A 12,806-nucleotide genomic window follows, 5' to 3' on the forward strand; every position below is an offset into this window, starting at 1 on the left:
ACCTAAGTTGGCTAAGATTCTGAATACTCAATCCACCTAATCATTTGTTTTTTGCCTTAAGGGGGTGGAAAAGGGAACAAAAAATAATATATTATTCAAACTTTCTACCCATTCATCCATCCATTAAACAATATGTACAAGGAGAAAGGAAAAAAAAATTTATTAAGCACCTACCATGTGCCAGGCTCTGTGCTAAGCACTTTACAAATATTGTCTCAGTTGGGCCTCAAAACAACCCTGGGATGTAAGTGCAATTATTATCTCCATTGTGCAGTTAAAGAAACTGAGATAGATAGAGGTTAAGTGACTTGCCCAGGGTTACACAGCTAGTAAGTGTCTGAGGCCAGATTTGAACTTGGGTCCTCCTGACTCCAAGCCCAGAGCTCTATGTACCATACTACCTAGCTGCCTCAACTGTGTACAGGTACTGTGACAAAACAATATTAGATAACATAAAGTGAATGAATGATTCACGCCCAAAACACATCTGCCTTAATTATTTTGATGATTCAGGTAACAGAATATGTATGTGTCTGTTTCTATTTTTACTGTTTGCATAAACCTAATAAAGAATTTATCAAATGTTGGAGTTTGTAGTATTAGCAGTCTCTTGAAACCAGAAAGAATGACCATCCCTGAAGTCTTACAACTTCACATGCTTATTTCTATACACATGACAGTAGGAAATCAAAACATTAAAAGTAATGCTTCCTCCCTAGGAAATGGAGCCACACACTGTGAAGATTAATCTAAGCTTTACTTTAAGATTGTTTAATTCCTCTTTACTAAGAAATGTCTGATGCAAATAAGCTCCTAGATTTCCAGGCATGTTGAATGAAAGACTGTAAATGTTTTCTTACAATGACTTCTATACATTTGGTGGTGAACTTTTTATGAAGTTGCTGAATTTTTTAAAATTGACATGCTATCTATTGCTGCAGTTGTGAATTTATCCAGACATGAATCTGGTTTCCCATTTTTTTTCTCTTTATACATTGGATCTCACAAAAATGTGTCTGCTCCACTGAGGGATTGTCCAAAGACACAAGGGCAAAGACAGTGGGAGCTGAATTCCCAATCTTAGTCAATCATTTCTGAAGCACAACAAACACTAATTTCTCAAAGATCAAGCTTCAGAATGGAGTCAAAACAGTGATTAAGACATACCTTATTACATGGTCCAGGTAAAAAAAAAATTTTAATTCAACGTTTAAGTACCTACTATGTACAAAGGATTCTGAAAAGAAATTAAATGGAATCATATACCTTCTAAGTTCAAAGTAATAAAAGAGATCATCTAGTCTGAACTCATTTAATAAATGAGGAAACTGAGGCAGGCAGAGGTTAAGTGATTTACTCAAGGTCATACAGTTTATAGGTGTTTGAAGTCAAGATTTGAACTTGAGTCTTTTTGACTTCATGTCTGACCCTCTATCCACTGAGTCACCTAGTTACTTAATGGTCTTAGGACATCTGCCAAATCTGAAGAGCCACTGATTCCACATAGGTAGGCCTTTTATGCCCAGAAGAGTGCAGGAAGCCGTATCAATACAGCCTGAGCCTACCAGGAAGCTGCATCAAAGGTGACCTGGCTTGAGTCTTGGTACCCTGGGTACTGTGGGACACACTGATCTCATCACACATGGTTACTTAGTGGCAGAGCGGGAATTAGAAACCAGGTCTCTTGACTTCCAGTTCAGTGTTTTTCCTACTATGTAAGGCTACCTCTCATGTCTCACTAGAAGAAATGAGGTGTGTTTAGAAACTTTAAAAACTGAAACAAGGATTAAAAAAAAGAGAGAAATCTGAGAATTGGAGCTGTTTTTATTCCTCTAATATTTTGTTTCTTCAAAATGTCTTAATGAAAATAAATACCAGAGACCTCTAAGTACTTTATAAGTCCCAAAATAGTTGCAGTCTGTAGCAAGAGGGAAGAGGTAAGAGAATGTAAGACTCTTGAAGGTAAGACCTGTTAAATTCATCTTTATATGTCCCAGCCCTCAGCTTTGCCCATAGTAGGTATTTAATAAATATTTGCTGACTTGAACTCACACCCTTCAGATTGCTAGGAGTACAGAGCCCTGATATATTTAATGGAAGTATCTGCTTAAGAAATCCTAAATATTGTCTTAATATAAGGGGAGCTAGAAGGGATCAAGACCAAGTATATCTTTTTTACAAATGAGGAAATAAAACTAGAAAGGGTAAAAGGCTTGTCCAAGATCATATAAGAAGTAATTTTGTTGTTGTTCAGTCATTTCAGTCATGCCCAACTCTTCATGACCCCTTTTGGGGTTTTCTTGGCAAAGATACTGAAATGGTTTGCCATTTCTTTCTCCAGCTCATTTTACAGATGAGGAAACTGAGACAAACAGATTTAAATGACTTATCCAAGGTCACACAGCTAGTAAGTTTCTGAGGCTGGATTTAAACTAATGTCTTCCATGCTCTGGGATCAGTTCTCTATCCACTGAGCTACCTAGCTGCCCTTGACTTGTAATTAGCAGAGTTTAGATCGGAACTCAGGTCTTTTGACTCCAAATCCAGTAGTTTTTCACTATGCCATACTGTACCACTATAAAGAGTAACCATTCTAAATTATGATTTCCTACTGATGATGGAGCCACTAATTGAAAATAACATATTGCTGTTTTCCATTAGGTCTAATTAGAAGATATTCTGTGTAAGTGAGCTTCTCAGAGTAGACACACAAAACCCAATGTTGGCTATTTTACCTAAGTACTATAAATCTGTAACCTGAATTTAGAGTACCACTGCCTGAACTTCTGGGTGGCTATTTTGTAAGACCACAATTACACACCTGCTTGCACATCCACACAGTATGGTAGTCAAACTTAATGGGGCTATTTACACTGGAGACATTTAAATCTAAACAAAATGAAATAGCATCAACAGGAGAGCTATTCTCTGTTACCCACACCTTTTTAATGCCGTACTCAAAAGCTTGTTTGGCCAAGCGGCCAGGACCATCCACCGTCTTCCCATCGTCATCTGGCCCCCAGCTCGCGCTGTAAATGTCAATGTAATTGGGTCTGATGCCAAGTGACTTTGCTTCCACAACATCTGTTACATCGCCATCTAACATACGAATGCCTAAAAGCACAAAAGAACATTAGGAGTTAGTGCTTCATGGCTTTTATGAAAGTGCAGTGATTACAATCAAAGGCCTTTGTGAGCAACTGTGGCAAATGGAAAGGCTTACGAAGTCCTAAACAGCTTGAAACAATGACACTGTGTGTACCCTAATGAGTTCTGCAGAATGATTTTTTTTTCAAAGTTATTTTGGAAACCTTTCTCCCCTCTCTGCACTGGTAGATTTGTTCCTAGATGTGAAAGAATTAAAATGACACCTCAGGCCACACTGTAAAGTGTTTCTAATATGAGAAAGAAGCAAATAAAGCAAAATAACTTCAAAATTTATAAGTTAAACTCTTTTTTTTGACATACTCTTGCTGATAAAGTTTTGCCTGCTTCCCCCCAAAACTCACAGCTCCTATATCTACAAATGGATACTAGGATCTTTCAGTTATTTCAACTGACATCAATTCTCTATACCTTTCCCCCCTCCATTTAAACTCATAACTAATCAAGTCATTGGTTTTTACACCTGTAAAATATTAAGCCATCTCCTTAATGTTCTGGCAGCAGGTCTATCAATCACAGAGGGTCCAAGAGGTTACCCACCATCTCACTTATATTAGTGTGCCTAAGTGGTGCAGTGGCTAGGATACTGAACTTGGAGTCAGGAAGATATGAATACAAATCCTGCTTCCTAGCTGTGTGATCCTGGGCAAGTCATTTAAGCTCTGTCAACTTCAGTTTCCTCATCTGTAAAATGGGGATAATAATTGTTGTGCAGATCAAATGAGATAAGATATGTCAAGTGCTTTAGAAACCTTAAGGTCTTACATAATTGCTAATTATCATCATCATTATTATTATTAACCATTTTGACCTGGGTGAACTATCAGTATCAAACCTACTAGGGAGGGCAGCTATCCCCATTACTGTCCAAGAAGAAAGATGGCCAAAGGGTGGTGTTCCACGCACATCTCCTGGGCCTGTCATTCCAAAGAACCTCCTCTCCTATTCCACAGTTGAGCCTTGCCCCACTCATCATTAAAATGGGAAATAAATATTTTTTTCGTTCAAACTCAGTAAATCCCTACCCATTCACTCATTCAGTCAACAAATCCAACATTTATTAAGTGCCTACTATCAAATCAATCAACAATAATTTATTAATGGCCTACAATATGCTAGGACACTGGGGATACAAAGGCAAAAAGAAAAAGTGACTGCCTTCAAGAAGCTTATATTTATCATGGGGAACAACTTATAGATACCTTAACAAGTGAACACTAAACATATGTAACATAATGCAGAATAATTTGTGGAGGGGGACACTAGGAGCTGGGCTCAGGGAAGTCCTCATCCAAGAAGGGCTTTCAAAGGAATATAGATTTGAAGATGTAGCAATATGGTGGGAGCATCTTCTAGAGATGGTGGGGTGACTAAGGTTGCAGCCTGTGCAAAGCCCAGAGATAGAAAAGAGAATGTTATACATAAGGAAAAGCTGTTTGGTCAAAGAATGCCATTAAAATTTCTCATGTAGGGTAGTGTCATGGTTAGGCCCATCCTCTAGAGATAATACTTTGGCAGCTGAATGGAAGATGGAATGGAGATGAGAGAAATGAGTCTGGGAAAACAATTAGGAAGCTACTACAATAGTTCAAATGAGAGGTGAGTAGACCATGGTGGAGGAAAGGAGGGAACATACAAGAGATTTGTGGAGGTAGAATCAATAGGATACTGACTGGATACTGGGGTGTGAGAATAAAGAGTCAATTATGACTTCCAGGTTGTGAAACATGAGGACTGAAGGGGATAGTAGTGGCCTAGACAGAAATAGGAAAATTAGGAAGAGGGGTGGATTCTGGATTTTTTTTTTAATGAGTTCTGTTTTGGATGACTAATGGACATCCAGTGGTCAATGTTCAATGGGAAGTTGGTGATGGGATATTAGAGCTTGGGCAAGTGGATGTAAGTTGATCTGGGAGGTAGCTACATAGAGAAAATAACTGAACCCATGAGATCATCTAAAGCAAGGGCACAGAGAGGGATGAGGAGGTCCAGAATAGAATGTTGGGGTGCAACCATACCTACATGGGAGGACACAAATGATGATGATCCAGCAAAGGAGACTGAGAAGGACTGATCATACACATAGAAGAAACAAGAAAGAATCAAGAAAGAACAATTATGAAACCCCGAAAGGAGAAAGTATCCAGGCAAAGAGAATGGGCAATTGCATCAAACGCTGCAAAGAGGTCAAGAAGGCCAAGGACTGAGATAAGGCCAATGGATCTGGCCATTAAGAGAACATTTGTAACTTTGGAGAGAGTTTTGTTTCAGTGATGAGGTCACTGAAGGCTTAAAGGCGATAAGTGAGTAAGAGGAGCATTAGTAAAGACAAGGAGTATAAACAGCTTTTACTAGTAGTTTGGTTATGAAAAGAGGAGATAAAAGAATAAAACCTGAGAGAATGGTAAGGTTAAGGGAGAAGTTTTTGTTGTTGCTGTTGTTTTTAAATGATGGGGAAGTTCTAAATTTGCTTTCAGGCAGCAGGAATGAGGAGAAATTAGAGAAAGTAATTGAGAAAAGGGAGATTAGGTTCTTGGGGGAGGTGTATGAACATGATGGAAAAGATGGAAAGGGATGGAATTAAAGGTCCATATTGGCCTTGATCAGGAGGTAGGCTGCCTCTTCTGCAGACTGAAGGAGAAGATGAGGGGTTTTTAGATGTTGCATAATGGAGAAGAGGAAGTTCATGGTGAATAGCTTCTATTTCCTCAGTCAGGTGTGAGGCAAGATTTTCTGCTGGGAGTGAGGTGGGGCAGGGAGATGGACGAATAAAATTTTTTTCCTATCCCTAAGAACTTACAATCTTAAGTGATTCAATAGATTGGCCTTCTCAGCACCCTGGGTACCCCACTCAGGTGTTCTGGTGCACACCCCTAACACACTTGGTTCAGATCTGAGATAATGAATTCTCCCATGAAAAGATTTAAATTTTAATCCCATATTAGAGTTAATGAGCAAGTATAAATGTTTTAAGAGGAAGTAAGACTAAAAATAAGCTATTTCACCAGTAAAATGTTAAAATTTTCTTAAACCTTCTGTCTAGCAGGAGGACTAATTAGCCTAGAAAGTGAAGATCATAATATAAGGGTATTAGTGAGGCAACAGAAAAGGATGCAAGAGAGGCAGTATAACAGATAGAGTAATGGATCTGAAATCAGAAGACCTGATTTTAAATTCCAGCTCTGTTAACTATTTATCTATGCAATCTTGGTCAAGCCACTTAGCTTCTCTAGCCCTCAGTTTCTGTGTTTAATGATTTCTAAGGTTCCTTCTAGCCTTAAATCCTCTCTGAATCACTAAGAACCTAGACTCAGCTCTGGCTAAACATTGGTCTCCAAATGTCTTGGACCACATATCCCCACTAGTAAAAACATTTTTGAGAAGATATCCCAAATATGTGGATATTTGCTTATTTATGAATGATATGCCATAGTACTGAACTAATAATTGTTTACCTTGTAAAACTTACACAAAAATGGAAATTTAAAAGGATGAGACAAAAATGAAATAATATTTGATTCTAGAATCAATACGTAGTTCCTGTAGTTTGTTGCCAAGGGTAGTGATATGGTCAGACCTTTATTTCAGGAAAATAACTTTGGGGAATGGATTGGAGTAGGGGAAGACCTAGGTGACATGGTGGCACACCCAACAGGAACACAGAAGTACAGAAGAGAGTTGGGTTGGGGGGGGAGGGGAAATAATGAAATGAGATCAGTAATTCAAATTGTAATTCTTTCATACATGTTCATTCTGCAGAACTCAGTGAGTCCCATCCAAAACAAAAAGTGGGGTGAAGCTCTTACCTCAGTACCCCAGAATGCAAAGCTGGCCTTTCAAGGGCATGACCTAGGTAATTTAGGGACAGGGGATATAGGCATGCTGGGGTGTGGGGGACTGTTTATGTGTGTTTGGGGGTGGATTTTTCCAATAACACTGCATGGTTTCTGCCCTGGGCAGTGCTTAAGTTATAATTGCACTGATAGAAAGACACTGGGCTCAGAATGGGGAGCTGGAATAAAAGCTTACATAGGAGCAGTGGAAGAGGGAGGGACCAAGAATGGGGAAATGTTGCAGAACAAGGGTAAGTATGGATTTGCTGGAGATAAGTCCCATAAACAAAATTAGGGGATGGGTGGGATGTGACCAATCTCCCACCTTTTCATTGGTTGGTTCCCATACCCCTTGGGGAAAGGTTATGTCCCCAATAAGGTCTAGCATAGCCCCTACTTTGGAGATCATTCCCTAGAGGATATACTTAGCTTTCCCCAATAATCAAGTTTCTGAGAAATTATCTGTTAATTAAATCCTATTTTCTCATTGACTTAAATTATAATTCTAGAGATGCTCTATCTTCATTTCTGGTTGATATTCAATAGGCTGTAATCCCTAACACAGTTTTTACATCCATCAGCCCTCTAGCCACTCTGTCAAGTTGTAGTTAATGATTTGTAAAAGAACATTTAAATGAATTCTGTGTAGAAGATACTTGCTATTTAAAGAATTCCCCAAATTCACTTTATAAAAAGAAAAAAGAACTCCCTAAACTTATCAACTTTAGAAATTCACATTTTCCTAGGTATTTCTTAAATGGAACACATTATAATGCTTTAGAAGCATATCTATTACTTCTTGTGCTAGGTTCTCCCAGTCAGTGAGGTGAATGACTGGTCCATGGAAATTCTGACAGCATCTAAGGGGTCCAGGGAGTCCAGTAAAACATGGGTCAGAGTGGCTGGAACATAAGTATATCCAGACACCAGTCATAGGTCTCAATTCCTGGGCTCTCTGAGTGAAAAATTCAAGTGGATGGTAATGTTACTTGAAATGAATTGTGAGGAAAAAACTGTAGCAAAATAATACCCAAGGCCAAGGACAGGGAGACATCATAAGTTCAACAACAGTGCCATGGGCCATTGGAAAGGTGTCAGCCAAATTGCTCATGACTTGTGATTGAGGAGCAAGCTAAACCCATTAGAAGAATAATCTTTTTATAGCTTGGAGGCCTTGAAAGAAAAGAAACAGGGCAAATAAATTTAACTTCGGGATCATCATTTTTCCTCCCAGTACCCAGACATTTCCTTATCATTTTGGCAGCTGATTTCAGACTCCTGATACCTTGAGCATCTGGGCTCAGATGGTTAGTCCGTTAGTCTATTAAAAGTTAATTCCATTTTTTCAAGTTATTAAGATGATAGTGACATAATCGATACTGCTTCCTCAGTCATCTGCTCCACAGGAAACTGCCATTAGCTCTAGAAGGAGAGTCCTGTCTACTCTTATTTGTACTGAATCCTACACCATGATTAGAGGCAATTAACAGAGCTCCAAGAAAAGAACCCTCTTGGAGAAAGAAAGCTTGGTTCAAGATCTGATTTAGGTGTGATGATAGGTCAGTTGAGAGTTTGAAGGATAACCACATCTGAGGGACTATTTAGGAGGTTGGAAAGGAGTTCATAGCACCATCTTGAAGTCTAAGTAAGTAGGCACTGGGTAGGTCATGAAGAACACATTTTGAAAGAGACAAGTAGATGTTGGTGAGACACCAATTCTCTCTCATGTGACTTCTCTGCCTGAGACAATATTATTCTATAGGGGCAGACAGCTGTGGGTACAGAAACTTTTCATATTAATTATAATATTCTTGATGTTTTACTTATTTTTCCTTTCACACACAATGGTGGTTGCCATATTATCCAACTAGGTTCATGAGAACATTAGATAGGATCAGATTTAGAGATGAAAGGGACTACAGAGATCATTGAGTCCCAATTTCCTCTTTTTACAAATAATAATAATAATAGCATTTCTATAGCTCTTTAAGGTTTGCAAAGCATGTTATAAATGTTATCTCATTTGATCCTAACAACAGACTTGTGAATTATTGTTATTCAGTTATTTCAGTTGTATCTGACTCTTTGTGACCTCATTTGGGATTTTCTTGGCAGGAATATTAGAGCGGTTTGCCATTTCCTTCTCCAGCTCATTTTGCAGATGAGAAAACTGAGGCAAACAGGGTTAGTTGATTTGCCCAGGGTCACACAGCCAGTAAGTGTCTAGGGCCAGATTTGAACTCAGGAAGATGAGTCTTTCTGAGTCCAGACCTGGCACTCTATCCACTGTACCACCTCACTGCCCCTATCTGCATTTTACAGATAAGGAAACTGAGGCACATAGAAGTTAAGTGACCTGCCCAATATTACACAACTATTAAGTGTCTGATATACAGTCTGAAGTTAGGGCTTCTGGATTTTAAATTCAGTGCTGCCTAACTGCCTAGGCCTGGAAGTGAATAATTTTGAACACTTCACCCTATCCATCTTATCCTATCTTTCCTCCAAGATAAATCCATTCCATGTTAAGAGAATTCCAGGGTAGTTACGTTAGTCTGGATTTCCACATTCACTAAATCCTCCTTTTGTGGAGCTACTGAAAAGCATAGCTGCTATTCACATGACTCCCACAAAGGTTGCACCCATGGACCACCAAATCATCTTAGATTATATGGCTCCCAGAACAGCACCTCTAGTAGGCAGAGTATTACAAATCCACTGTCTTCAATCTTGTATACAGATGCGCAATCTGTCAAAGAAAAAATTTCAGAATGGGAGCTTATATATAGACCAGTCAGTTAATCTACAGATCACCCAGGCCTAAATCTAAATTGCTTGTTATAAAGAGCCACTTTGATGATTTCAAGACCTCTATGTCGATAAACCATGCATATTTGTTATAATGCCTGTTTTCTGAGCAGGAACAAATAGCTTTCAAGAAGCATCTAAAAATATATAGAAATAAAAGACTCAGGCAATTTACAAATATCTGCCTCTAATCATCATTTTTAAAAGTCTGACTGATGCACTCTAAAGCATAATTTATTTGGATTTTAATGAAGCATATATTTTCACAAACAGCACTGACAAGCTGCCTAAAGAAAAGATAGATATTTTCAGAGCAAAACTGCTGTTCCTGTATTAGTCATTTGTGTATAAAATGATCAAGGAGTGACAAATGGAAGAAAAATAATAATCGTTCCTTTAATGAAAGACTATTTCTTGTACATTTTAGGTTCAAAAATAATTTGGAAAAATTATTTTGGATGCAAATTGACTTGAAGTTGTTGCCTTGGTGAAAGATTCTTTTCAAGATGATAGGTATAGAGCTTACCAGTATGGTACTATAACTATAATAAAAGTGAAATCCCAGAGACATCTTTTGTGGGGCAAAAAGATAGCCATTACATTATGTGGAAGATGGCATTTCAGAGCAACCCAGTATTTTGGGTCTCCGGATGATCTTCATTGAGGAAACATAGGATGGTATTAAGGCAGATTCTTTCTCAACAGGAAATTTTATTCATGTTATGAGTCTTCTTCGTGATCAAAGAAAGAATGATTTAGGCATATCTTACTTTATATAAAAGGAATATAGAATTTAGAGCTAGAGGGAACCTTAATGGTCATCTCATCCAAGCTGTGTATTTCACAATCGAAGAAACTGAGGGTATAACAGGGATTTAAATGACTTATCCAAGGTCATACAGCTAGTAAGCAACAGTCAAGATTCAGGCCAGGTTCTCTCATTCTAAGTATGGTGCCCTGTTCATTACAGTATCTCTTTAACAACTAATACCTTTTGTGGGTGAACTGAATCTTGATAAATCTGATCACATCTTAAATGTACTGGGAGAGCTTCATAATTAAAGGAGTACTTTCAGTAAAGCAAAGAACCCTTGAACTCAGGTCTTCCTGACATCTGTGGGGGCTTACTAATAAAAGGAGATCTTTTGTAATTAAGACCAGTAACAACTTTATCTTAATAATTTATCATTTGTGTAAATTCAGACGTTCATATGATGGGTTTACATGAAGCAAGGTATACCTGTTGTTGTTCGGTCATTTTAGTTGCATTTGACTCTGTGACCTCACAGGGTTTTCTTGGCAGAGACCCTGGAGGGGTTTGCCATTTCCTGATCCAGCTCATTTACAGTTTCTTAGGAAACTGAGACAAACAGGGCTAAGCAACTTACGCAGGGTCATACAGCCAGTCATGCAGTCTGAGGCCAGATTTGAACTCAGGAAGATGATTCTTTCTGACTCCAGGCCTGGCACTCTATCCACTGCACCATTTACCCTACTAAACAGCACTCGGGATCGTAGGATTTCTAAAGGAACCTCAGAGACCATCTAATCAACTCTCTACTCCTTGCCCCCCATATTCACTAGTGATAAACCAGGTCCCAAAGAGGTTAAGTCACAACATTATAATTGGGGGTAAGTGGCAGAGATGAGGTTTGAATGTAAGTTTCCTGACAGGCAGGTAAGTGGCACAGTGGATAGAGCACCAGGCCTGGAGTCAGGAAGACCTAAGTTCAAATCCAGCCTCAGACACTTACTAGCTGTGTGACCTTGGACAAGTCACTTGAGGCTGTTTGCCTCAGTTTCCTCTAATGAGTCAGAGAGGTAAATAGCAAACCACTCCATCATCTTTGCCAAGAAAACCCCAAATGGGATCATGAATGAGTCAGAGGTGACAGAAACAACTGAACAAAAAGCCCAAATCAGTTAATCAATGAACATTTATTAAATTCTGTCAGAGATGACAGAAACAACTGAACAAAAATCCCAAATCAGTTATCAATCAATAAACATTTATTAAATAAACCTGTTATGTGCCAGACACTGTACTAAGTGCTGAGGATACAAAAAGAGGCAAAAATCAGTTCCTGGCTTCAAGGAACTTACCATCTAAATCCAGTGCCCTCACATTACAATTATTTTATTTCTTTCCTGTAAACTTCCAGGGGAAATTAAAATTCAAAAACAATAAAAAGGAATAGAGACGGAGGCCAAAAAATTTCCTCTAATAAAGGCTCAAAAGTACAGACAGTAAGGAATTTGAAGGAAGGGGGGAAAATGCCAGACCCACTTTTTTGTTTACTGAGTTGTAATGTATTTTGCCTACAGCCAGGGAAAAGCAATGCAAGAGCAATGAATAGTGGCAAATAAAATTAGACTGTCGCTTCTGGAGTGTGACAAATAGGCCTCCCCCAACAACTTTTGCTCATTAATCCCAAGTTTATTTTAGTAAATTCTCTGAGAATCACTCTTCAGTGAAAACTACAGTAGGTTCTGCTCATGATCAGTAGCTGTACGTAAAGTGAGGTTTGGGTTTGTTTTTTTTTCCCATTTAGTTGCTTAGAAACATCACAAACCTAAAGGTTTTTGTCAGCTTTTATTGTTGCTAGAGACAAAGTGATCTCATTTCCTCTAAATATGCACACATATCACAACCCTCATTTGAAAAGGCAAATTAAAAAAAGGGCCATCGCTGTGGCTTCCAAACCTGTCAAGGGATATTTGCATTCATATTTGTCATATGAAATGCCTTGGAGATAAGCTGTTACCCAGTTATAAATTAGACCTGGAGGAAGCTTCTTGCCTTCACATCTCCCTCTAGCTGGTTACCACATCACCTCTTTCCAAAGAAGAAAGAGTAACTGGAATTAGTTCACCACTATAAAGTAGATTACATTAGCACTGCATTATTTCATTCTCTCCTCTGTGTCCCATCCATTTGGTCAACTTCTTCTCAAGGAAGAAGTGTGGCATGGTGGACAGGGTCAGCTTTGGAGTCAGGAA

General features: G+C 38.6%; 1 protein-coding gene across 2 annotated transcripts in view; it reads right to left on the reverse strand.

Annotated features, from left to right (window-relative positions):
* The window catches only part of PCSK6 (proprotein convertase subtilisin/kexin type 6), a 250,644-nt gene that overhangs the window by 147,003 nt on the left and 90,835 nt on the right, over positions 1 to 12,806 (reverse strand). For both annotated transcript variants that reach the window (XM_027852143.1, XM_027852144.1), the window contains exon 7: positions 2,942 to 3,114. In XM_027852143.1, the coding sequence (XP_027707944.1) occupies positions 2,942 to 3,114 (173 nt within the window). The remainder of the gene's footprint in view (positions 1 to 2,941; positions 3,115 to 12,806) is intronic.

This window comes from Vombatus ursinus, unplaced genomic scaffold, assembly GCF_900497805.2.
Source record: "Vombatus ursinus unplaced genomic scaffold, bare-nosed wombat genome assembly UNPS02009205.1, whole genome shotgun sequence".
NCBI classification, from domain to species: domain Eukaryota; kingdom Metazoa; phylum Chordata; class Mammalia; order Diprotodontia; family Vombatidae; genus Vombatus; species Vombatus ursinus.